The sequence below is a fragment of the Balaenoptera acutorostrata genome, chromosome 19, assembly GCF_949987535.1.
Source record: "Balaenoptera acutorostrata chromosome 19, mBalAcu1.1, whole genome shotgun sequence".
NCBI classification, from domain to species: Eukaryota; Metazoa; Chordata; class Mammalia; order Artiodactyla; family Balaenopteridae; genus Balaenoptera; species Balaenoptera acutorostrata.
Window position 1 is genome coordinate 34,121,757 of NC_080082.1, and position 24,316 is coordinate 34,146,072.

At 50.8% G+C, this 24,316-nt stretch overlaps 1 protein-coding gene across 3 annotated transcripts in view; it reads right to left on the reverse strand.

Moving 5' to 3' along the window:
* NKD1 (NKD inhibitor of WNT signaling pathway 1) overlaps window positions 1-21,368 on the reverse strand; it is an 86,519-nt gene extending 65,151 nt beyond the window's left edge. For 2 of the 3 annotated variants that reach the window (XR_009006105.1, XM_057534402.1), the window contains exons 1-3: window positions 21,190-21,368; window positions 21,041-21,073; window positions 20,226-20,359 (exon numbers count right to left, since the gene is read on the reverse strand). Coding sequence is in view for 2 of the 3 variants with exons in the window: in XM_057534402.1 (XP_057390385.1) it covers window positions 20,226-20,359; window positions 21,041-21,073; window positions 21,190-21,214 (192 nt within the window). In the remaining variant the exon portion in view is untranslated. The remainder of the gene's footprint in view (window positions 1-20,225; window positions 20,360-21,040; window positions 21,074-21,189) is intronic. The other variant, XM_057534403.1, reaches the window with a different exon arrangement.
* Between the last annotated feature and the right edge of the window lie 2,948 nt (window positions 21,369-24,316).

The following is a 24,316-nucleotide window of genomic DNA, read 5'->3' on the forward strand; positions in this document are numbered from 1 at the left end:
GGGAGCGAAATAGTTACCAAACCCTACTGCACACCAGGCCCTGAGGCTTCCCACGTATTATCTTTTCATCCTTCCACTCATCCTGGGCGCAGGGGGGCAGGGTTTGATATTACCATCCCATTTTACTGATGAGGAAACAGATTGAGAGAACATGGATCTCGTCCAGGGCCCTCCTATCTGACTTGGCCAACCCAGGGCAGAACACAAGAGGTATCAGCAAAGCAATGGAAAGGCTTTTAGCAACAAGGAGGGCAGCCTTGAGGGAAGGCTTTGGGGGGGTTATGAATGAACGATGGAGGCTACATGAGAAGGAAGAAGGAAGCCAGGTTCTGAGGATAAAGAAGGGGCATGTGCATTTGCAAGGAATGAAGAAGCAATGCATGGATTCCTGGCGGAAGGCACAGCACAAGAGGACCCCTAAGAGGCAGGAATTCTGGGAGCTGAGATGCCTTAGCAAGTAGCCCCCAGTAGCCCATGTGCAGGGCATTGTATGAGAAGAGGCCAAGTTCAATCTTCCAGTCGTGGAAAAGCACCCATTGCCCAACTCACGGGCCATAATGTCAGAGGAATCCCACTTCCCAAAATATTTACCAGAAGGCTCTGGGCACCAGACTCCATTCTATAAACTTGGGTACCATTCCAAAGCTGAAACGATAGATCTCCCGGAGAACAAGATAAACTCTCCCTCACATTCTAAATAATGACAGGGAGGTGAGGAAGAGAATGAAATAAATCAACCCTCTCCAACTGCCCAACTTAAAAGGGATTATGCTCAGAAGCAAGGAGAGGGCAAGGATGCCGTCTCCTTATCAGACACATGGCTACTCCAGACACAAACAAAACTCTTGGCAGGCATCCTTCTTCCACATCATGGGGGGAGGGGGGAACAAAGTCTTAATCCGCAAAGGCCAAACCCATCCTCCTTGAATACAGTCAAGCCCATATTGTCTTCCCCTAATTTCCAGGAGAAAACAGTCCCTTCCATGAGCTGAAGTACAGACTAGAGCTCAAGGAATGAGGCTCATAAATCTCCAGTTTGCTGGAGTGACCCAGATTTCCAATCCCCCACCACAGTATCCAACCGGAAGTCACATTTGGGACCAGGAAACATGCCCACTGCACTCCAAGGCACCAGCAAAGGATGAACTGCAGGATGAGTTGGTCTGGAATGTGGAGGAGGAAGGCCCATCTCCCTCCCTCTGACAATCACCACTGGATATCACAGATTGAGTAAATGAGAAAGCGCTTGACATAGATGATCGCGTTTAACGCTCACACAAGCCCGTGTGGTGGATAACTTTGTTATCCCCTATTTACAGATGGAAATGGAGGCCCAGAGGGGTGAGGACCCAGAGTCACACGGCCGGTAAATGGCAGAGCCAGCTGACCCCAGGCTTGCTCTCCAGCTGGGGGGCTCCCACACTGGCGTACAACCCTGTTTCTTCCTTTCTCCGCCATGCACTCCCAGGTCAAAGCCCAGGTCTGATCACCTCCCTTCCCTGCTCTATAGCTTACGCTCCCTTATGCCCGTACAACGAGCCCCAAATCCCCAGGGAGGCACACCCAGCAGCCCCCCAGGCACCCACACCATCTCATGTCACCCACTCCCAACTCCAGAAATGCAGCCCGGCCTCTCAAACAGCCCGTCCAAGAAGCGGGCTTCCTAGCATAATATTTTCCTCCCACAGAACGTGAGAATAAAGGGCTCTTTGCTTGTCTCCTGAAATCACTGGCTCTCACCAGAAAGCAATCTTCTGCCCAGTAAAAATATTTCTGTAAAACTTGGTAACTCTATCTGTGGTTCCTTTTCTGAAAGTCAAAAATCTTGGAGAGTGAAACATGGCAGGGACAGACTTTATGACAAGCTCATGAAGTCACGTCTACCCAGACATTCCCTCCTTAACGCTGTGATTAATTGGCTGTTAACCGCAGGGACTTTGTGTCTTAATACTCTCAAAGCACCAGTTTGCATTTCTACAGAACAATACCCATCACCCGAGACCTGGTGTCCAGCCAGGCGGGCAGAGGAGCCACTGGCTGGGGCTCAGGGGCCGGAAAGGGCTCTGCTGATATCAGGGAACCCCTGCAGGCAGGCATCATGCACAGGTGAGCTGTCACCTGTGGCCTGTCCATGGCCATGCAGGAGGCACAGTTTATAAAATAAGTGAGGGGTGTCCTAAGATCAGGATGTAAAAGTGCTCACAACTAACCCAAACTAACCCCAAGATGCCTGGATAAGTCACTGAAACCTCCTTGGCCTTAGTTTGCCCACCTGGAAATGGCAAACAATCACTCCAGGGAACTCTTGAGTGAACAAAGATGTTCTCTCTGAGCCTCTCCATCCATCAAACAGCAACCAAGCCCCTTCCAGAGGCTGTCATGGGCCCCAGAGAGATGGTGTGGGTTCACTGGGAATCTTCCAGAACATATCAGCAGCTCCAGAGGCCTTATCGGACTACTGAGTATGTTTACTGAGTGCTTACTGCATGCTAAGCCTTAAATCACAACATAAGTTATTTCACTTAATCCTTGAAATGACTCCAAGAGATGGATACTTTTTTCCTTCATTTTACAGGTAAAAAAAATTAAAGCCCACAGTGAATACAGTTCAGTACAAACCCAGATCTGAAGACCAGGTCCAAAGCTCTGTGCCCCCTGGAGTAGATAAGACCCATAGAGGAAAAAAAAAAAAAAGTTAAATAATGAGGTTTTAAAAATATCCATACAAACTGAGGCAGAGGTTCTTAACCTGGGGGCCCTGAAATTGGGGGTAAATGTGTAAGAGCACTTATTGGAGGAGAAAGACACCATCCAATACAGCAGATTCCCAAAAGGGTCTTATTACCTACCCACTAAGGGTTAAAAATCACCTATGATCATAATGGAGAGGCTAGGAGCTTGAAAGGAAAGCTGTGACCCATGTGGGCTGCACGGAGGAGGCAGCAAATCACCCAGGCTCTTCCAAGATCCAGTGGCAAGGAATGGTTCTCCCCGGAGAGTCAGCTAATTGTCAGACTGCCTTGTTCCCACCCACGCTTGCCAGCTGCTGACTGGAGCTGCGGTCGGTGAGTCTTATACAACGCACAGATGTTGGTTCTGTCCACCCAGTATGCATTCTGCAGCCTTTTCCTCACAGGTGGTTTTTCTTTAGGGAACCACCCCCTCACTCCCAGCCCTTGAGGTTTGGGGGAGCTGATCCCAGCCCCTACTCGAGGGTAGCCGCATGACCCAGAACCGGCAGAGGCAGAGGGTTTGGTTCTGGGATGGACATGTGACTCAAGTCAAAACAATGGGAGCCAGATGAAGCTTTGGCTGAAACTCTCTCTTCTAGTTGGAGATGGAAGCCCAGACCGCTGGGAGTCGAACTGCCACTACCTGGGGAGAGTCTGCCCAAGAATGAAGCCGACCCAAAAGAAACCAGAGCTGAGGGCAGAGTTGGAGCTGGGACCCAGCTGTCCCTGAATTCAATTCACCCTCCCAACTTCCCCGTTACACAGGCCAATAACGTGCTTCTGTACGAAACAGCTGAGATGGGCTTAAAAACCAAAGGATTCTGACTCACCCACACAGAGAAAGGTCGCACTTACTTAACCACAGACCCCCCTGAAGTTGCTGCCCTCCTGGATTTTGAAGACCCTGGCCTGCGGGAGAAACTCTGGCTTTGCCAGAAAAGAAGTAGAACCATGCCTGGAGCTCACATCGGGTGTGAAGTGTGTGTGCTGGGGCGGCAGGGGTGTGTGCAGAAGCACAGCTACAGAAATGCACCACATTGATCTAATAGTCTACTTTAGACTATAGGCACAAGCCCATAAACAACCTAGATGCCCAACAACAGGGAATCAGTGCAATGAAGTATGGTCCATCCCTACAATGGAAGGCCTTGAGAGCCATGAAGAACAATAAGATTGAAGGGCAATTAGATTATATGCACTGATATGGAATGATTTCCAAGATACACTGTTAAGTTAAAAAGGCAAGGTGCAGAACGAGATTATAACATGCAACTTAGGTTAATAGAAAATAAAGTCTCTATCACTTTCTTATGCATCCCCACCTCAAATGAATTTTTCAATTAACCTACAAATACCAGTGCTTCCCAGTCTTATTGGCCAAGAGGACTGCTTACTGTCTGTGTAGGGATAAGGGCCCATACTCACAGAGCACGGCTAGAAGCACCTCCAGGAACCAGAAAAAGCAGATGCCTTGGGAGAGGAGTGCTGGGAGGCCAATGGTATTGGCAGAGGTGGGAAGAAGGCTTCCTTTTTATTTTTATTTTTTTTTAATGATTATTCTATGTTTATTTATTTATTTATTTTATTTATGGCTGTGTTGGGTCTTCGTTTCTGTCCGAGGGCCTTCTCCAGTTGTGGCAAGCGGGGGCCACTCTTCATCACGGTGCGCGGGCCTCTCACTATCGCAGCCTCTCCTGCAGCGGAGCACAGGCTCCAGACGCGCAGGCTCAGCAATTGTGGCTCACGGGCCCAGCCGCTCCACGGCACGTGGGATCTTCCCAGACCAGGGCCCGAACCCGTGTCCCCTGCATTGGCAGGCAGACTCCCAACCACTGCGCCACCAGGGAAGCCCAGGCTTCCTTTTTATTACATACCCTTTAGTACTGTTTTGAATTTTTTTCCTTTTGTTTTTCACCGTGTGCATGATTTTATTTACCAAAAGAAAACTGGCGAGGTCCCTTTCTCATAGGCAGGGGAGATGCAAGCGGAGGCTCTCTTCAAAGGCCAAAAGGAGGTGGAATTTGGAGGGACAGGACCTCCAGAGGCTATGTGCCCTCTGGCCAAGCTGCTAGGCCTCCCTGAGCCTCATCCACCAGGCAAATGTTCCTTGAGCGCCCACCATGTGCCAAGCAGTGCAAAAGGCCCTGAGGACGCAGCAGTGAGACACACAGAGCCTGCCCCATGGACTCTGCAGTCTGGTCTCAGTTTCCCCATAGTATTAATACTGACCCTGGCCAGGTTTCTGCAAATAGTAAATGCCTGACAAATCACTGTGAGTAAGGCTTTGCCAACCATAAAGCTCGAGATGAATGCTGCCTCTGACTCCTGGGGAAAAGCTGGTCCCACTCAGTGCTGAGCCCCAGCCCCACGAACGGGTTCTGCCTTCCAGCTCCTCAGACCAGAGCCAAGGGGACAAGTCCTCACCCACGAACCCCAGAAGCAGATGCCAAGCAGGCCCTCCAAGGTTGAGAAGGCTAAGAAGGCCCCAATTTATGACACCAGGAGAAGGTGCACCAATCCACCTACCTGGGAGACCCGCCATCCTTCCCATCACTGACCACAGCAGTGGCCAGCCTGGGCCTCCTCCCTCCAAGCTCAAGGGAAGCTGTGCCTCCCAGGAGCAGGGTCTGGAGAGGCTCCAGGGAGGGTTTCACCAGTGCCTCCTGGGGGCAGAGCTCGCCTTCCACCATCACCTGCTGCAAATAGCCCCTTCCACCCGCCTCGGGATGGGGGTTAGCCTGATGCACTGCAGTGCTGCATCTCCTCCGCTGGTCCAGAGCTGTGCTATCCAGGCAGAAGCCACTAGCCCCACGTGGCTATTTAAATTTACATTTAAATGAACTCAAATACAATATACTTAAAATTCAGCTCCTCAGTCCCAGTAGCTACATTCAAAGCACTCAGTACCCACAGGTGGTTAATGGTTCCCATATTGGACAGTGCAGACATAGAGCATTTCCATCATCACAGAAAGTTCTATCGCTAGGCTAGATATCCCTTTAACATCTCCCTCCTTCCAGTTATAAAAGGAGGGGCCTGGCCGGTCTTGAAAAAGATGCCAGGTATCAATAACTGTCAGCAAAGTTCTAAATCCACTTATAGGGGGTAAGGATCCACAGCCATAGGGAACTGCGCAGGAGACAGAATCACTGACTGAGAGCGTGTCATGAGTCAGGAACTGTGCCGGCTTCTCCACTGGGCCACACACTCGATCCCCACCCTTCTACAGATGGGGAGCACCATCCCTCCCTCCGCCCTAACCCCTCCAGCTCCCTCCCACCATCACCTTTCCTACAGGGTCCAGTCGCCCAACACAGAGAGGCTCTGATTCAGAGGGCTTGCAGAGGGAGGGGCCCCTAGGTCTCAGCATTTTAAACAGCACTCGGAACTTCAGATGTAGGTGGTCCTCGGGCCGTACCCTGAGTCCATCCCAGCCCCACGTCCCCTTCCAGCCACCGGCTTCTCTCTCCACCCCTTCCAGAAAAGCTTGTCCCGAGACGTATAGCTGATTCACTTTGTTATACAGCAGCAACTAATACAACAATGTAAAGCAATTATACTCCAATAAAGATGTTAAAGAAAATAAAAATAAAAATAAAACGTATTGGCTCTTTGAAAAATATAAAAGTAGTACATGTTCATTGAGAAAAAAAAAAGTCAAACAATGTAGAAATATATAATGTGAAAAGTGAAATTCCTTCTCTCCTCACCACCTCCCACCACTTCACTCCTCAGGGAAACAGACTTTGACAGTGTATTATTCCAGATCTTTCCATGTGCACCTGCAAATATATAGAGACATAGGCCTGAACAGACCTTTGTATAGTGCAGAAAACGGGGCCACATTACACTGATGTTTTGCCCTTGCTTTGCTCATTCAACAGCATCTCAGGGCCTCCTTCCTATCAGCCTGTGGCCCTCACTCAACCTGGTTTTGCCAGTTGCAGAGAGATCCATGGAATGGCTACACCACTGTTTATTAGCCTGTCTCCTGGTGATGAATATTTGAGTCGTTACAAATTTTCCTTCTTCCAAATAATGTAGCCATGGATGTTCTTACAAGTATGTGCATCTGCTCCCGTGTAAGTGTTCCCCAGTCCCTTCAGGACCCATGCCAGTCTCACCTCGGCTGCCATTCCACCACGACAGCTCCTGTCAAACCAGACGGTGACCATCAGGACCCTAAATCCAATGGACACCTTTCAGTCCTTTTCCTTACTCAGTCTCTCAGCCGTTTCTCTCCGGGAGACCACATCCTCTCTGGTACACTACTTTGATGGCCCCCAATCAATCACACCTCCCAGTATGTATGCCCCTTTGTAATCCCTTCCCCTAAACCTGGGCTGGACCTGTGACTTGCTTTAACAAAGAGAATGTGGCACTGCCAATTCCAGGCCTAAACCTAAAGAACCTGGCAGTTTTCACTTCTGCACTCTTGGGAAGCCAGCCACCGTGTAAGAAGTCTGATTACCCTGAGATCGCCATACTACGAGGAAGCCCAAGCTAACCAGTGGTGAGGACACCTGGAAGAGAACTGAGGCCCCAGACACATAAGCCAAGTGGCTCTGTGGCAGGTGGCCCCTCGCTGTTTGAGCCAACCCAACTATGCACATGGAGATGGAGATAAGTTGCCCCTGCCAAGCCCTGCTCAAATTGCATAATCTTAAGCAGATCATAAAACATCAAGTCAGTGAGTTTTGGAATAACTTGTCACACAGCAAAAGATAACCTAGACATCCACCTTTTCTTTACTACATTCTGAGAGGAGGAAGCCAAGGCCAGGAGAGATCACAATAGATACCTAATAGCTAAGCTGCGGCCACCCCCAGGCTCAGGATTCCCAAAACAATGTTCTGTCCAGAAAGATTTAGTTGCCAGGGTGCAGCTGCTGCTTGTCATGTTCAGAGGCTAGTTTCTAAGGTGAGAGGACACGGGGGTCCCCAAGGGCCCTCTTCATGCCCTAAGCAAATGGAGTTGATGAACAAGACAGCAACCATGGCAATCCTGGGAGAATCTGTTCTCACCAAAAAGTCAACAAACCAAAAGGCCCTGAAGCCAAGAAAGAAAACTTTGGCACAGAGAGGTTAGGGAACTTACCCAAGGTCACACAGCTAGTGAGAAGCAGAGCTAGATCCTGAAACCAGGTATTCAGACTCAGAGTCTAGGACAGTGACCAAACACCAGTGTTTTCTAACACTTTGACAGTGACCCACAATAAGAATTATGTTTTATAATGGGCCTCTGTATATATGGGTTTGGGTATAGATGTGCGTTTAGATATACACATATCTATCTATAAATAGATCTATTTATCAGTATGGATACCCATGTCTATATGTCCATATCTATCTATCAATCATCTATAGACATGGCTATCCACACCTATAAACTAAACAGAAAGTTACATAAAGCAATATTTACTATTACTATATAGGATATTCTCTCATATTTTTATTTTTATCTATTTCATTTTTTTTAATGCTGCTCACTACATGGATTTCATAAGCCATGAATGGGGTTATAACATACTGTTTAAGGAAAAAAAAAACTCACCTATAATGATTTAAGATAGCTCTAAAATCAGACTGATCTGAATTTGAATCTTGCTAGAACAAGATTCCACTTCCAAGTCAAGTGACTTTGGGTAGATTTCTTTAAAGCCTCAGTTTCCAGGACTTCCCTGGTGGCACAGTGGTTAAGAATCCGTCTGCCAATGCAGGGGACATGGGTTCGATCCCCGGTCTGGGAAGATCCCACATGCTGCAGAGCAACTAAGCCCATGTGCCACAACTACTGAGCCTGCGCTCTAGAGCCCACAAGCCATAACTACTGAGCCCGCGAGCCACAACTACTGAAGTCCACGTGCCTAGAGCCTGTGCTCTGCAACGAGGAGCCACTGCAATGAGAAGCCCACGCACCTCAATGAAGAGTAGCCCCTGCTCGCCACAACTAGAGAAAGCTTGTGCACCACAACGAAGACCCAACGCAGCCAAAAATAAATAAATAAATAAATAAATAAATAAATATTTTTTAAAAGCCTCAGTTTCCCCAGCAGTAAAATGGGGATAATAATAGTACCTGCCTCATAATGGTGTTGTGAGAACTGAGTGGTAGGGACAGCTCTTGGCCCAGGGCCTGACATACAGCAGATACTTAATGCTGCACCTATGGTTCAGCACAGGGCTCAGCATACGCAGGCACTTAATAGTCACGCTGAGGCTGCCACCACAGAACACTGAAAAAGGAGGCACGTACCCAAGACTGACCGGGGTAGTGGGCTCCTCGGGATTTCCAGGGCAGGGGAGCAAGATAAGTGCTCCCAGCATGCACTGAAAAGACAGCCTTGTTCCTGGTTTGTAGTAGTTTTCTGACATCATCTTTTTGCTTTTGAAGTCTATCTAGATCCCTAGGGGAAAGAAGGGTAAAACAAGGTCAAGGTCAAAAACTACCCTGTAACAAGGTTATCTCTGGAAGCCAGGCCTGGAGTGGCCTCAGTACCCCAAGGTAGCACGCCCAAACCTACACAGTGGAGCTGCCATCAGTCAAAGCCTCTGTGAGAGGGGCCCACCAGCCTGCGCAGACTTCTGTAGTTAGAGATACTCCCTGGGCCTGAGCCCATTTGGGAGGTTCTGGTCTTCCCCAACCTCACCTGTAGCCTGAGGGTGGCCAGGCCCATCCTGCTGCTGACAGGGACTTTTATGCTCTGCCCTACCCTCTCCAGGGCCCCAGCTCTGTACTCAAGCTCAAAGCCAGGGGCTTGGGCAGCACGTGGCAGACCAGACAATCAGCTCCCGGCTGACACTACTTCATGGGACCAGGACGTTCTCCCCAACCTCTCACCCAGCCAGAAATAAGAGAAGCTGGAGTGATTGGACATCGATAAAAATAAAACTGTGGAAGAAGATTTGCAGCAGGTGGACAAAGAACCAAAACAGGTTGCAACATATAGCATCTCGTCCCGCAACCCCCAAGAGCTACCCACCCCCGTTGCTGGACCGCGTATTTCTGCCTGAACAACTCAGAGACTGGGTTCTGCCCTAAGCCAGACACCCAGAAGTGGGTTGAAGACTCTCTACTTGCCAGTGGTGCCTCCTGGCCTTTGCACTTCCCAAACCCTTTGTCTGAGATGTTTTTACTAAACCTTTCATCACCTGGCTATTTATCCTTTGGGTCTCAACAACTTAACTCCCCAGTCCAAAGTAGAACCCTCCTCATTCTCTCTCACCACACCCTGTTCTTCCCCTTCATCACATTTAGCGCACATCTGGGTGATCATCAGCTAACCACACGAGAAAGCTGCAAGAGGAGGGGTGACGTCTGCTTTATTCTCCCTGATTTGCCAGCATGAACTCATTTCAGTCCTCGAACAACTCCATGAGGTAGGAACCATGACTACCCACTCCACCAGATGCGAAAGCTCAGGATCAGCAATGAGCCGTCACATGGCCCAAGGTCACTCGGCTGGGGAGAGGTGCAGCGGGAACTTGGACCCAGGAAGTCTGATTCTGAAAAGCTCTAAACACACTCCTGACACCTACTACGTGCACATGCTGGGCCTCAGTATAAAGTGGCCCAAACCACATCTATACTGTACTTACCCCACCTGCCCTCCCATCCTGTTCCCCGGCAACTGAAACGTACTATCCATGACTCCCCAGCACCCAGCCTTGGCTTGGGCTGTACCCTCTGCCTTGGAGGCAGCCTGAATCCGCTCTGCCTTGGCTGGGCTCAGGACTTAACTTGCTGAGCTCGTCTCCTCATCTGTACGCAGGGGAATAATACATGTAAAGAATGCATGTAAAGCATTAGACACTTTTAATATTCCCTTGTACGTACTATTATCACTAACATGTTCATACTCCACCAAAATCTTGTAGGTCTAAATCAACAATCACAAGCCAGGCCAAATCCAGCTGTCTGGGTCCACCCAAAAAAAGTGTTTTTGAAAAATTTTATGTAGTTGATGATAATTTTTTTAATTAGAAAAATTTCACATAAAAATCCAGATGGCTGGGTTCTCTTAATTATAAGAAGATGTGGCAATACCAGGGCCACATTCCCACATGACAACAATTGGCTGGGGCTGAGGGACGCTGTTCTCTTGACTCAGGGCATGTGCTCCCCAGGGCACCCTAGTCCCCCCACCTCCCAGGTTTCTCCCTCCCAGCCTGCTGCGTTCATGAATATGACTTCTCTGGCCTTTAGATTCTGACCCCTGGTCCCAGTCTTACCGTCCTTAGAGCTATACTGACATGCCACTTCCTTCAAAAACACCTCCCCGAATCTCCATAACCCTGTGTCTCTTCCTGGTCTTATAAATGTAAGAGCGAACTTGTATTGGGCACTTAGGGTGCGCCTGACATTACAACTGTTTTACAATTTGAGTCCTCACAACTGCCCTATGATGCAGGTACTATTATCATCCCTGCTTTACAGATGAGGAAACACAAGCAGAGTTGATTATTCTATTGCCATCCCCACCCCCATCCATTCCCCACCCTCTCTGTACTGCCCTGTGCCCCCAGGAAGCTGACCCTCTGGACCAATTCACTGGAGCTTTCTGGCCTCTGGCTTCTGAATTCAGCCAATGCGAGGCCCCGGCAGGAAACGGGAGGATGCGAGGAGATGGGAGTTCGGGTACTTCTTCTCCACTCCCTCACTACTTCTGTCCCGTGTCTCTGACTGTGGTTAATCCTCCATCTTTATAGCTTCTGCCTGGTCTCCACCCATCGTCAGCTGTGGTTCCTACAGGGATCCAATCCAAAATATCCAACATTTCCTCCCCTGGCCCTTTCTACCTTAGGGGTGGTAACAGCTTCCCACTGTTGCCAGGGACCATCCGTCCCTGGGTACCTCAACCCCCCATAAAGTATCCCTGAACCCTGCCCATACCTCTGGAAGCTAGTTTCATTTAAACTCTCTGGAGTGCATCTGTTTCCCACTAGACCCCTGGCTGACAGAGGTTTGACACTATGCCCAAGGTCACACAGTTAGAAAATCGTGCAGCAGGATCTGAACCCAAGACATCGGGCTCCAAAGTTCTCGCTCTTTAAGCACCACCCTACATCGCCTGATGTCCTAATCTACTTCTCCTGGTCCTTCACCTGCTTATGGCCTCCTCAAGAGTCCCCTGGGTGACACTCGAGAACCAAGCACTGTGCCTGGACAAATACAGACCTTCCAGAATCTCTCACTGAGCCCACAGAATACAGTCACTTGATTCCTCTTTATCCTCCAAAGTATTTTTACAAGGGAGAGCCCATCCCCACATTCCTTCGTCCCCCAGATCACAGGGCTCACCTCTTTCTTGCTGGCCCCTCACACAGGCTCTTCACACACTTGTCTCCCCTCTGGACAAAGACCAAGCTCCATAACATGGCTGAGAAGGCCCCCAGGCCCAGGCTGTGACCTCTCTTCCGCCAACTGAACTTCAACCAGCATCTCAAATGAACCACCCTCTTCTCTACAGGGCTTTCTCACATGTGGCCGGTCTGTCCGGCAAACACTCATGGCTGTTACATGCCCTCTCCCCTTGTCTTGCTCACCACCACCCCTCCCCCCATGCACCTTTGGGCTTAAATTACAGCTCCTCTGACACTACCTCTGACCCTGGACCAGTTGGTACTTCCTGCTCTAGAGCCCCCAGAGCATCCTCTAACATTCCCTGAACATTGTCTTCATTATTCAAGAGCTACCTCCCCAAACCATGAGCCAATCAAACACGAATATCAATGCAAAGTAAAATATTAGCAAATCAAATACAGCAACATTTTAAAGCAGCAGTCTATCATGGCAAAGAGGGATTTAATTTAGGAGTGCAAAGAAAGTTGAACACTAGGAAATCTAGTTATGTAAATCATGCATACAAATCATACATTATATTAGCAAAGAATCACCAGCTCCATCAACACTCCAACAGCATTTGATAAAATTCAATAATTATTCCTGGTTTTAAAAATCCTAGCAATCCAGGAGATGAAGAAAGCTTTCTTAACTAGACAAACAATGAACATCATACTTAATAGTTATTAATCAGTTGAGGAGATTCTAACCAATGCAATAAGATAAGAAAAATAGATGAGAGGCAAAGATGAAAGTTTAGTTCCACTAAACTCCAAGTTCTATGAGGCAGGAACTATGTTCTATTCCTCATAGTTTCTACAACATCCTACGCATGCTCAAATATCTGTAGAATGAACAGCCACCCAGATTAGGTCTGATTCCTATTAAATGTTCTCAAAGCACCCAGCACTTCTCCTTTGAGGCATAAATCACAGCTTAGGTTGTGTAATTTGTTTTTAAAAATACTTATCTTTTCCTACTAGAGTGTAAGGTCCATGAAAACCAGGACCATGCTCTACTGACAGAGCAAATGTATACCTGGCCTAAAGTAAGTACTCAATTTCTATTGCACAGATGCATGAATGACTTGAATAGAATGCATTTAATACATAGTTTCTAAATTATAATAAATGATTTTATCCTACTTCTCAGCCAGAAGATCCAAAGCCCAGAGAAGGGGCGGGGGTGGGGGGGGGTCGGGGATCCTTCAGTTGATGCCACACCGCTGTGAAGCCCACCCACTACCCTGGGATCCTCTGAAAGCCGTCAGCCACACACAAACCGCAGCCCACATGGCTCAGCAAGTAAGGAAAGTGAAGCCCAGAGCAATTCCTTGGAGCCCTCTAAACAAACACACATACAGGACGCACCCTGGAGGGCAGAGCCGCCTGGTGAGAGCTCCTGTGTGCCGCCCTTCTGGGTCTAAGGATGACTTCAGTGGAGGGACCTGAGGCTTCCCTCGCGAAGCCCCGTGACGGGTACCCACATGAATAAAGAGCCCCCTCTGCTTTCCCGGGAAGTTATCAAAGAATTACTTATGTCTCTGGAAATGCTTGTTTGGAAAAGGTTCTCCAGCCCACCTGGGCTTGGCAGGAGCGGCAGCATCCCCAGGCCTGCCCTCTGGGGAGGGATCAGGCTTTCCCTCCAGCTCCTGAAGGAACTCGGCCATTTTTCATGCACAGAGTCTGAAGCCAGCCATAAAGAAGCAGGCAGCTTCCCAGGATAAACGGAGCACGGTGACATCAAAGACTGCTTTCCAGATTAAACAACTGAGGCCTTCAGCTCTCTCTGGCGTTTCTTCCAGGATATTCTGGGCTTCTGCCTCAGTTCTCCCTCGGATGGAATGGCAGATATTTTGTTTGTGAGAGTCTGAATTTTTTCCTTCTTCGGGGAGGGGGTGGGGAGGGAGGAGGCAAGGGGAAGGGAGGGGGAGAGAGAGCCAGAGGAAGAGAAAGAATGTCTGTGAGAGACAAGAGCCACAAAAAGAACATGCGTGAGTGGAAATGAGAGCGGTAAGTCAGGGAGGCAGCCGGAAGTTCCTGCTTTGGAATCCAACGAGCGACCTAAAAATTCCAAAGTTGTGAACCTACAGCCAGTGAGTGAGGCTGCGAGAACCCCCCGAGCAAGGAGGACTGAGGGGTCCCTGACTCCCCAGTGCCTGCAGATCTCTTCGTGGGCCCCTGCCTCTTGCCCAGAGAGTCAGGCTGCATGCCCCTTCCTCAGACACATCTGGTAAACTGAGGCAGGAGACCCTCCTCCCTCAGGCACAGGCTCACAGCAGTTCTGGGGCAGGATGGGTTCTCTCTGGGATTGGCTTGTCACTGCCTCTTGCCCCCTGGTTCTTGGGGTGCCTCCCTCTGCCAATCCCACCGCTCAGACTGCCACATCCCACCACGGCTGGGCTTCTGACCCTCCTCCCCCGCAGGGCAGCAGGGGCCGCCCCTCCACCCAAACAGCTGGAGTAATGCCCCCAAGTCCCTGTGCATGATGCTGCATGCGAATCAGCTCTGCAGAGCGCACTGGCGGCTGGGGCAGCAGGTTGGCTGCGCTCCACCCCACTCACCTGTCCAGAGGGAAAGGTAGCTCACACGTGCCAAGAGCCACTAACATGGGGGGCTTTGCAGAAAGAATGAGCACCAGAGACAGTTCCAGACCCCACAGGCTGCAGAGCCACTTGGAGCCCACAGTCCCTTCTCAGGGGCCCAACCCAAGCACCGCGCGTTGTCCACGGACACTAGCGAGCAAGGGGTCTCCCCCAGCTCCCACTGCACAAACCCATCCCTTCTTCCCACACTTTCTTCCTCACTGCCTCAGCTTCTCAGGAGTGTCACTGTCTGCCAATGTGCCTGTGGCCACGCTTATTCTTTGTCTCCTTTATTAGACTGGAAGCTACAGGAGGACAGGCACCACAGCTCTGTGATTTGCCACTGTAGCCTCAATGCCCGGCACAGCTAGGGAATCCATAATTAATAACAATTCATTATTGATCATAATTAATGAAGAGCTGAGTGTCTGAAAGAAAAGGCCTGATTCCACTCTTCCTTTTATTCCTACTTCCAGCTCCACCTGGCTGGGGAAGAGAATCTGGGGGAGGAAGAGGCAGGGATGGGGACTTAATCTATCTCCATTCATTCATTCATTCATTCATTCAGCAAATATATCATGAGAGCCCACCATGTGCCCCAGGGCTGCCACAAGGAAGATGGACTCCTCAGAAAGTGATTCTTCCATTGCTGACAGCTCAGCCTTGCTGCTTTAAGCCCTCAAAGGGACAGTCTGGCCCCTGAGCCCAGGGGCCCAAGCTTCCTGTTATGAGGAGGAATTGACTCTGTCTGTCTACCCCCCACCTTCTCTCCTCACTTCTGACACTCCCACTGGGTGAGGGGATGGAACATTCCCCAAGGCTAGGAGCTTGTGGGACATGCCGAGGTTGTCTCCTGGTTTAGCTTCCCCCTGAGTTTGTGACAGTTTGTACAAGATATGAATGTAGAGGGTCTGTTCCTGAGTTCGAGGGACACAACACACACACAGCCTGACTTGGGGAACCAGTGTCCTTCTCAAAGAAGAAAAGTTTTGTAGGGAGGATAAGACATTCCTCGAAACCTCTACCTGAGACCCCATCACAGAGATGCATTAAAGTACCCAGAATGACACCCTTGCCCACCTCCCACCTTCCTGAGGGATCCAGACCTACCAGAAACCAGAAGCCCCACCTGGCACTCTGCCCAGCTCCAGCTTGCCCCAGCTCTCCTCCCCATTCCCCAGGGGTCCAGAAAGCTGCCAGGTGGGGCTATGAAGCTGGCCTGGCAGAGGGCACCCTCCGTGGAGAACTCAAAGAAGCCAGTGAGTTGAGGTCCAAACGCCTCCACTAGCCTCAAAGCAAATCATCTTTTAATTCTGAAACACCAAATATTTAATTTATGCTTTACCTCAAATGTCAAGTCCACCTCCCGGCACATAGCTTTGAAACCACGTAAGGAGGCCTAACACTTTCCATATGGTGAAGACATGGGGCCTTTTAATTGTGCCAACTGGTATCATTCAAGGGTAATTCCCCTGGAATCCGGCACTCAGGCAGCAGCTGGGCCGGCCTCCAATCTCATCACCCAGCTCCATACATCCCCACGGGCTCCATCAGGGCCTGCACCCTCCCAATCTTCCCCAAACATCAAAATGCACTAGGTGCCCCCTAATCAAATTACCAAACCGCCTGGCAGCCACCTTTGATCCAGAGGCAGACTTGCCTGCACCGAAGCTCTCAGCCTGTTTCTTCAGGCGGCTCTGCCATAAAAGAACAAAAGGACCAAACTGGGGGGTGGGGGAGGGGAATGGTCTTAAATCCAGTTGTACACATTCATATATGCACACGTGTGCACACGCTGCAGGAGCGTACACAGACACGCAGATTCTGCTTCTCTGAGTGTTCTCCTATCAGCATCTCTGTGTCCATTACGCTACTCCATCCATCTACTAAACTTGTTAATTTCACCCATTATATTTTCCAGAGCCAACATTTTCAATTGGTTTTCTTTTGTAACTGCCTGTTGCTGCTTCATGTTTCTAATATCGTCCTTTATCTCTGAGATTATTATGCTTATTTTAATTTCTAATTGTTTAGCACATTGTTGTCTGGCATACAAATTGTTCACCTATCAGTCATCTTCTGCAGTACTTGTACAGCTCACATTTCTCATTATTTTTCTCCTCCAAGCTCATATTCCCTTGAAGTGCAGCATGTACCCACTGAAAGGGCAGAAGCCCGAGCCTGTATCCCTCCAAGTGAGGCTACAGAGTATGGGGGAGGGGGAGCCTCTGGTTTCATAATATGGGCCCCCACCTCCACCTCTCCCAGGGCCTCAGGAACCTGCCAGTACCTTTCTCCCCACATTCTACTTTCAGTGAAGAGTTATATCTGCCAGAACCCTGCCAGGGATGAGCATGTTATTATACCCATTTTGCAGATGAGCTAATTAAGGTAGACAAAGATAAAATGGCTTATACAAGGTGACAAGCTACTGTGGCCAAGACTGACCTCATTTAGTTTTGTATTTGGGAGGGCAGGCGTGGGTTAATTGCCGGTGAGGTCACCCTCTCATATCCCAGGATCTTGCATGAAACTCAGACCCAACTTAAACATTTACTAAGCTACTCAGGCTCCCTCAGAGAGGAAGAGGGCAAGCAGGGGCCCCTCATGCTTCTGCCTGCCCCACAACCTGCCTCATCCCAAAGTACTCGGCAGCCGGCCAGAGTGCCACCTCTCAGGAATGAACAAGTGCGACCCCCTCCAGGCAGATGTTCTGGTGTGGAACTTTACCACACATGGCTTCCACTGTCCTAGAAAGTCCTCCAGAATGGGAGAAAACCAGCGTCCACACCAGCCGGCTGGCAACTTTACAGGGTTAGGAGGAGGATTAAGATAATGTAAGCAAAGTGCTTGACACACACAGGCGCTTAATAAATAGTAGTTATTGTTGCAATAAAAATGCTGGTTGGATGAGCCACGAATGTGTGCCCCGCCACTTTGGTGAAAGGCCGGGTGACCGAGTGGACACAGAGGCCAACCCCAGGACGGGTCTGGGGCTGGTGAGGGCACCTCTGCCAGCCCTTGGAACTCAACACAATTTGGAGCCCACGCCCTCCTACATCCTGATGAGATAATGGAAGAACCTGGAGTCACCCTTTCCGTGCCACTGGAAATCACAGAAATTAAACAGACCAAGCGTTGCCTACTGCTATCCTGTTCAGTATCTCAACATTTCCCAAATTTGGGGCATTCCGTTCTCATTCACAATTTTGACCAGTTGTACTTAATATTTTTCTCAGAATTGACTTTAGACTATCTCTTTCCACTTCGCTTCCTCCTAAGCAATAATATCTGCGAATTCAAGGGTTTTATGTCCCAGTTATTTATTTTTTTCTGGTAAAAAAATAAAATGTAACTATTAAGATAAGAAATATTCCTCCAGGTACCACTTGAAATCACCTCACAGGCCTCCACAGTGCAGCCCCACACCCTGGGCTCACCCTGACTTCTCCCTGGGCCATCCCCACCTCTGCAGGCTCAGGGGCGAGGCCAGCGGTGGTGGGAACCCAGGCACCCAGGTCCCAGTCACCAAGCACAACTCTCAAGGCAGCAGAGACTCCCTCCCCTTAATATGTTGGATGGCAGGTCCCACGCTCCACCACCCAACATATGTCATGCTGATGGCTCTGTGTCTCACATCTTCAAAAGTGCTTTGAACAAACACTAATGACCCCTCAGCATTTCTCTGAGAGAGGGGGCTGGGAAAGGAGGGGGCAAGCACCATCCCATGCTGTCCTCAGCTGGGGGAAGAAACCAGGCAACAAAATTCCGTGACTTTACCAAAGCCACAGTCTTAAGCTGGGGCCCCCTCCCTACCCTCCCTCATTTCCCCCAATGGCAACTTTTACTGGCTCACATTCCTCTTGCTGGGAACACTACTATTTAATTAAAAACGACAGACTTTTGTTTTCCTCTCCTTCCTTCCTCCTCCCTCCCATCCTCCAGGACTGGATGCCAAGGAGACCTACCAAAAACATGCGGGTAACATTTGTTATGGCTTTGAAGATAAAAGTCAATTGAAGTAAGCCCTTGCTGTATTTCAAGTTTCCCCTAAAGCATGGAGCAAGCTGCCTGGCAGTTTAGGAAAGAAAAAAAAAAAAGCGGGGGGGACTGCAAATAAATGTCATTCTGCAGGAATACTTTGTAAAAATAAACAGGCTGAAAAAACCCAAAACTTGATTAATGGAAATCCACTCAGTTGGCCTCTGTCTTCAGCTGCAAATGCATTTGTTCATATGGCTAAATCGGATCATTTTCATTGGGCTTTAAATAAATAAGGAGATCAAAAACTAGAAATGGTAGGGGAAGAAAGGGAAGTTTGTAGTTCTGTTTTTAAAGGGCCCCAACTGCAGTGCCCCCGCCCACCAAGTTTTGGCCTTTCCCAGGGGACAGCAGCTCCAATTCTAACCCAGCCAACAGATGAAGAGAAATGGAGAAGAGAAGGCCCCCAGCTCAGCAGTGGCAGTGGAGGAGGAGATGGGAGCTTCTTCCAGATGCAGCGGTTATTTCATACGTGCACAAGAGTCGACTTTATCCACAGGCCTCACCTCCTCCAACGGGCTGCACCCAGTCCAGGTCCCACCACCAAATACACACACACACACACACACACACACACACACACACACACACATCTGAAAAGTCCACTGGCCCCTCCCCAGCCCATGGACAAGACCAAAGAACTAACCAGACCTGAGACTCAGTCTGTTCTCCTCTAAGTTAAAAAAAAAAAAAAAAAAAAATTAAATGTCACATCAAAAAGTTGATTCATCCTTTGATCCTTGGCTTGCTCGAGTTCCACGCAGACCATCTGAAAGCCCTGTGCAGAGTTCTGGAGCCCATAGGACATCTGTGAACACCAGTGCCAGGCCAGGAGCTGAGGCTGGACTCACTCACTCCCCTGTCACATCTACTGCTCCCCTAGGAACAACTCCAACCTCAGGGACCCACTGGGGGAAGGCTAGGGGTTGGCCCAGGCTATAGCAGAATGAGGCCCTCTCTCTCCTTGTGGGCCAAGCCAAGGGGTCTCCCAGATCTCAGTACCCCCCAAATTCTGCCCGCCACCAGATCACAGCCGGCTCTACTGGGGCTGCAGGGCAGATGGTACTGATGAACGTCACACACTTGGAACACATTCGGAGACCGGCACAGTCCTGCCTTCCATCCAGACACCCCCAGATGCCTTCCCTCTTCCCTAGCCCCAACTCCAAATCCACCTTTGAATGCTGGCCACGGAAACAAGGTAGAAGTCAGAGCAGCACCCCCCCCCCAGATCCCTCCAGCGCAGACAAGCTTCCCCAGCAACTGGACCTGCACCACCACATCACCTAGGACATTTCCCCCCGGGCAGCCCTCTGCCCCCAACTGAACGGGAGACTGCCACCTGTGTCACCAATAAGGTTCCCCAAGGCAGGGGGTGTACAGGGTCATATTGGTGGGGCAGGGGCAGCTGAGAAGGGATTTCTGGACTTAGAAGCTGCGCCGAGGGGGTGCTAAAAGTTGGGGTGCGGGGGGTAGGTATGGAGACGCATCTCTGAGGTTGAAAGGGATGTAGGTGGGGATCGTACCCGCGTTCCTCTGCCAACGGTGCCAGCCGCCCGCAGCTGTCGGGATCCGGAGCTGCCACCCGGGCAGCGCTGCCTCCCGATCCACTCCTCAATGCCTTTCCGAGCCCAGGCGGCGCTCGCAGCGAAGCTGTCACCTGAGGCGGGGACGACACGAAGCCCCTGAGTCTGGCCCCTAGGCTGAAAGTTACCCGAGAGAGGAGAGAAAGAGTGGGCGAGGCAGAGGCAGCAGGGCCCCGGAGGGTGTTGGGAGCCGCGCACAACCCGACAGAGGGACGCAGGTAATCAGGAGAAGGTAGTTCAGCGAAGCCCCAAGAGCAGGGATCCAGAGCGGAGCCAAGGGGTAAGCAGGACCCCAGGAAGACGCGTCTGGGGATCCGAAGAGCGAGCGCCAGAGGCCAGGACTGCGGAGGGGAGGGATGAACACGGGGTGAGGGGAAGAGGGGAACTGAGCGTCAGGAGAGGGGGCGCAGGAGCCAAGATCTCGGGAGAGGGGGCTGAGGGCCAGAAAGAGAGGGCGCAGGCTCTTGGAGAAGGGGCTTAGGAGCCTGAAAAGGGGGTGCAGTGAGTGCGGGGTCGGGGTACCGCAATAGGAGGGGTTGAGAGTCAGAAGAGAGAGCACAGGATAGCGGGGAGGGGGTAGGATGGACAGAGGAGGGGACACAAAGTCTGCTCCAAGGAGAGGGTTTGTGGGACTGGTGACTGGAGTAGCGGGTGGGGGTGGCCCTGGTAATAAGATCCGCGGGCTAGGCCATTCCGCCGCCGTCCGCGGTGCTTCCCAGTCTATCCCCCCCGGTCCGTGCCCCGCGCGCCCCTACCTTCCGGGCTCTCCCTGCGCTTGCACACGGCGGCTGCAGGCACATCGCGCGCGGCGGGAGCCAGAAAGAAAGGAGAAGCAGAGAGTTAGCAACCGCGAGGGCGAGGGCGGCGGGGACCAGGGGGCCGGCACGCGGGCGGGGACACTGACCCGGCTTGGAGTGAAGTTTCCCCATGCTGGGGGCGCTGCGGGAGGGGGCGTCCCTAAGCCATGCGCCCGGCCCGCGGGCCCTGCGGCTCGCCGCGCCGCGCCTCGCTCTCCTCCTCCTGGAGCAGCCCTGAAGCCGAGCGTATCCCTAAGGGTCGCCGCGACACGATCCTGCCGCCGTCGCCGCGGCCGGACTGACGCCCGGGCGCGCCGAACCCCCAGCCCGCCGCCGCAGCCTGCGCCTCCCCGCGCGCCCATTGGCCGGGCGCGGCGCATCAAAGGCGAGGCGGGACGCGGAGGGAGAAGGCTGTGGGCGGGGCCGGCGGGCTGTGGGCGGGGCGTGGAGAGGCGCTGCAGGGCTGGACACAGCGCCCCCCTCCAGGCTGCGGTCTCTGACCCGGGCCGGGGGCTGGGGACCCGGGACTGGGGACCGGGGGTGGGGGGGTGATGGGAGGCGGAGGAGCTCTGGCCAGGAGGAGTATTGGAACAGACACCCCCTTGGGTCCTGCCCGCTCTACAATAACCGCTCCTCTGGCTCACAGGGCTGTGCGTTCCCTCCGCTCTGTTTTTCCTGGCAGCGGGCAGGAGGACTCAGCGGCTCCACTTTACAGGTGATGAAACTGAGGTCGGAGAAGAGACGCTGCTTGGAGCGCCCACAGCGTTGCCCCTTCAGTTGCACGATCGGACTTTTGCAGAAAGTGTTCGCTTATTACCCGCCCCGTGCCCGCCCACCTTCTCCTCCGACTCTCTACGTTTTGATTTGGTTGTGCAGGAGAAGCCCCCACTGAGCCTCCGGCCAGCTGTGGACCCAGCCAACTCCCGGCGGCTACAAGTGTCCGAAAGCCACGAGTTGCCAGCCAATCGCTGTCCCCGCATCCCGGGGCCCGTGGGTGCCCGCCGGGGGTCGGGGCGCGCTGCCAGCTGTGCAGCCCGGAAGGGGGTAACCGCTGGGTCTTTGATCTTCCTTGGTTTCCGCTCCCCGCTGCAGTTCGCCAGACCAAGGGCTTGTTTGTTTTGTCTGGGGAGGTCTCTGCGGAGGGGAGGGCGACATCAAGGGGTTCCACTCCACCTTTGTGGTTCTCAGAGAGAACGCCTGCTCTTCTAGGGACGCTGTGGGCCTGTTAAGTTCGTCCTGCTACTCGGTAGCCTAGGCGTGGGAAAAGAAAACTCTGTGCTAGGACTGAATTCTCTGTGTGGGCCTCAGTTTTATGGTCTGTAAAATGGAGGCTTAATTCTGCCCTTCTTGCCAACTCCTTAGAGGGGCACTGCCGAAAAGGAAGATAATGTGAGCAACATATGTAATTTCCAAATTTCCTAGTAGCCCCGTTTTTTTAAAAAAGTAAAAAAGAAACATTAAACTTATTTTAATATATTTTCTTTAACTTGATATATCAAAAACGCTTTAATTTCAACTTATAATGAGATATTGTACATTCTTTGTTTTGCACTGTTTAAAATCTGGTGTGTATTTTATGTTTAGAGCACATCTCAACACAGACGGGCCACATTGCAAGTGACCAATAGCCATAGGTGATTGGTGGCTACTGTATTGGACATCATAACTCTGGAGCATCTACGTGTCTCAAAAGGATATTGGGGGGCTTCCCTGGTGGCACAGTGGTTGAGAGTCTGCCTGCCAATGCAGGGGACACGGGTTCGAGCCCTGGTCTGGGAAGATCCCACATGCCGCAGAGCAACTGGGCCCGTGAGCCACAACTACTGAGCCTGCGCATCTGGAGCCTGTGCTCCGCAACAAGAGAGGCCGCGGCAGTGAGAGGCCAGCGCACCGCGATGAAGAGTGGCCCCCGCTTGCCGCAACTGGAGAAAGCCCTCGCACAGAAACGAAGACCCAACACAGCCAAAAATAAATAATAAATAAATAAATAAATTTATAATTGCTTGTTTAAAAAAAAAAAAAAGGATATTGGGAACTGCGTGGCCCTCCAGAGTCATAAATCCCTTCACCCAACAGTGTCTTACTTCCATTCTCCAAACTTGCTTTCTACACACCCATTTGTGTGGAAATGAAGGCTAATCTTATAAGCAGGTACATTAACGCTCATAGCAGGCTGGTTTCATTTGAGGAGCGCTGGGACCCCCCAACATTATTATTGTCCATGTTATATTGCAGTTCTCTATTCAGTACCTACTGTGTGTCAGCCATTGTCCTAAGTCATGTATAACTCTTACAACCACTGTTTGATGCAGGCTCGTACTTATTCTACAAAGGAGGGAACTACTAGGCTCAGAGAGGTGAAGTCACGTGCCCAAGGTCACACAGCTAGTCAGTGACCTGGTTAGGAACTGAACCCAAGCCTCTTGATTCCATTGCCCATGTTGTTTTTACTACACCAGGCTGTCCCAACACTGTCCAAACTTAACATTCCACCATTAGAGAGAGACTCACCCATCTGGAAACAAATACTGATTCAGTGCCAGCTGTGTGCCAAGCACTGTTTTAGGCACTTAAGATACATCAGTGAACAAAACAAACAATCCCTACTCTCATGGATCTTGCACTCTACTGGAGGAAGACAGAGAAGAAACAATAAACATAATTGAACGGGCAAACAGTATGGTAAGTTAGAAGGCATCACCAGCTATAGCAGTGGTTCTCAACTGTGGGCAGTTTTGCCCTTTGGGGGACATTTGGCAATGTCTGAAGGCATCTAGCAAGTAGAGGCTAGGGTTGCGGCTAAACATCCTACAATGCACAGGACAGCCCTCCAGAACAAAGAGTGATCCAGCCCCAAGTGTCAATAGTGCCAAAGTGAGAACTCCTGAGCTGCAGGAAAATGGAAAAGCAGAGCAGGATGATAGGCCTCAGAAGTAGGAGGGAGGTGGGGGGCTCTGTGTGTCTGAGTTCCAGTAGGAGCTTTCCTGCAGACCCCTCCAAAGGAAATGGAATTCGGTTGGGGGGTGCTCTCTGTCTCTCTCACCCCCGCCCCCCGCCAGCGCCACGGTGCATCTAAATCAAAGCAAAACTCTGAGCGGTCTTTCTCACAGTGCTCAGAAAGTTGGTTACTTCCTTAAACCGGTCATGGCTTTCTTCTTGCATGAGAAAAAAGTATCCCCTCTTCCCCTTGGGAATTTCTTTTTACAGTTCAAAAAGAGATAAAAGCAAGAACTA